This window comes from Numida meleagris, chromosome 13 (assembly GCF_002078875.1).
Source record: "Numida meleagris isolate 19003 breed g44 Domestic line chromosome 13, NumMel1.0, whole genome shotgun sequence".
In the NCBI taxonomy this organism is placed as follows: Eukaryota; Metazoa; Chordata; class Aves; order Galliformes; family Numididae; genus Numida; species Numida meleagris.
This window is the reverse complement of record NC_034421.1, coordinates 8,701,173-8,702,271: the sequence shown is the minus strand read 5'-3', so window position 1 is coordinate 8,702,271 and position 1,099 is coordinate 8,701,173. Positions and strand designations below refer to the sequence as shown.

Below are 1,099 nucleotides of genomic sequence, written 5' to 3'. Positions count from 1 at the left end.
TCTACTGAATTGAGGAGACTTCTCTCCCCGCAGATTTGCCACGTTCCCACCTACAGGGCAGCTTTCCTGCACTGTGCATCAAATGCCCTTCCAGCAAACGTCGTGCCTGCTTCGCACAGAGGTCATCCTGGCTTAGAAAGAGGCTGTTTTGTCAGCCTGCTTTTGCAACACATTTTGGCAGCTGGAAGAAGGAGAAACCAGTAGTAAGGGTTTAGTCAGCTCTCTGCTGACCGCTGCCAAGCACCATCCACCCCCCGGCAGTCATGTACAGGGGAGAAACAGCATGGGTGTGGGGGCTGGAGCACTCCGAGGGACGTGGATCCCTGCAGACACCCCTGACGTCTTTTTTTTTTTTTTTTGGGGGGGGGGGGGAGGATGGTGCTTGGATGGGGTCCCCGAGAGGGGCAACGTCTCCACAGCGTGGGGAGGTCGTGCGTGATTGCGCCCACCTCCCCTCACGGGCCAAGAGCCTCCGGCTCCGCTCACGCCCGGGGGGCTCGGCCCCGCTCACGGTCGGGCATCGGGGCTCTCGCCCTCCCCTCACGCCCAGGGGCCGTGATCCCCTCAGCGCTGCCCTCAGACTGGGAACCCTGGGCCGCCCCGCTCCGCCCGAGCCGTGGGACACCCCCAACCCCGCACACAACCGCGTCCCCCGGCGCCGAGAGCGGATCACCCGCCCCCGCCCCCACCCTCCCATGGTGCCCCGCGGCGGGGGCGGGCGGCCCATGTCCGCCATCCCGGCATGCCGCGCGGCCGGGCAGCAGCCGGAGCAGCCGCGGCCGCATCCCCTCCCTCCGCTGCGAGCCAGCAGCCGCCCGCCCAGCGCGAGTGAGGAGCCGCCGCCCGCGCCTCGCCCCCTCCCTCCGCCTTGCGCCGCTGCCCGGCCGGCCATGCCGTCTCGGGCAAGGTAATGAGCCGCAGAGCCCCGGGGTCTCGGCTGAGCGGCACCGGCAGCAGGCAGCACTACCACCCGCGGGGCTGGAATGACTGGCAACCCAGGTGGGCAGGGCGGGGGCCGGGGGGCCGCCGGCGGACCCGGGGGAGAGGAGCGGGGCGGCGCGGAGCCGCTTCCCGAGCGCCGGGCCTGTAGGGGCGGCGG

General features: G+C 70.2%; 1 protein-coding gene across 3 annotated transcripts in view; it reads left to right on the top strand.

Annotated features, from left to right (window-relative positions):
- The window catches only part of SMG1 (SMG1, nonsense mediated mRNA decay associated PI3K related kinase), a 64,939-nt gene continuing 64,585 nt past the window's right edge, over window positions 746-1,099 (top strand). The window contains exon 1 of one of the 3 annotated variants that reach the window (XM_021411275.1): window positions 746-907. In XM_021411275.1, the coding sequence (XP_021266950.1) occupies window positions 891-907 (17 nt within the window). In that variant the 5' untranslated portion in view covers window positions 746-890. Of the gene's footprint in view, window positions 1,000-1,099 lie in introns of all 3 variants that reach the window. The other 2 variants (XM_021411274.1, XM_021411276.1) reach the window with 2 other exon arrangements.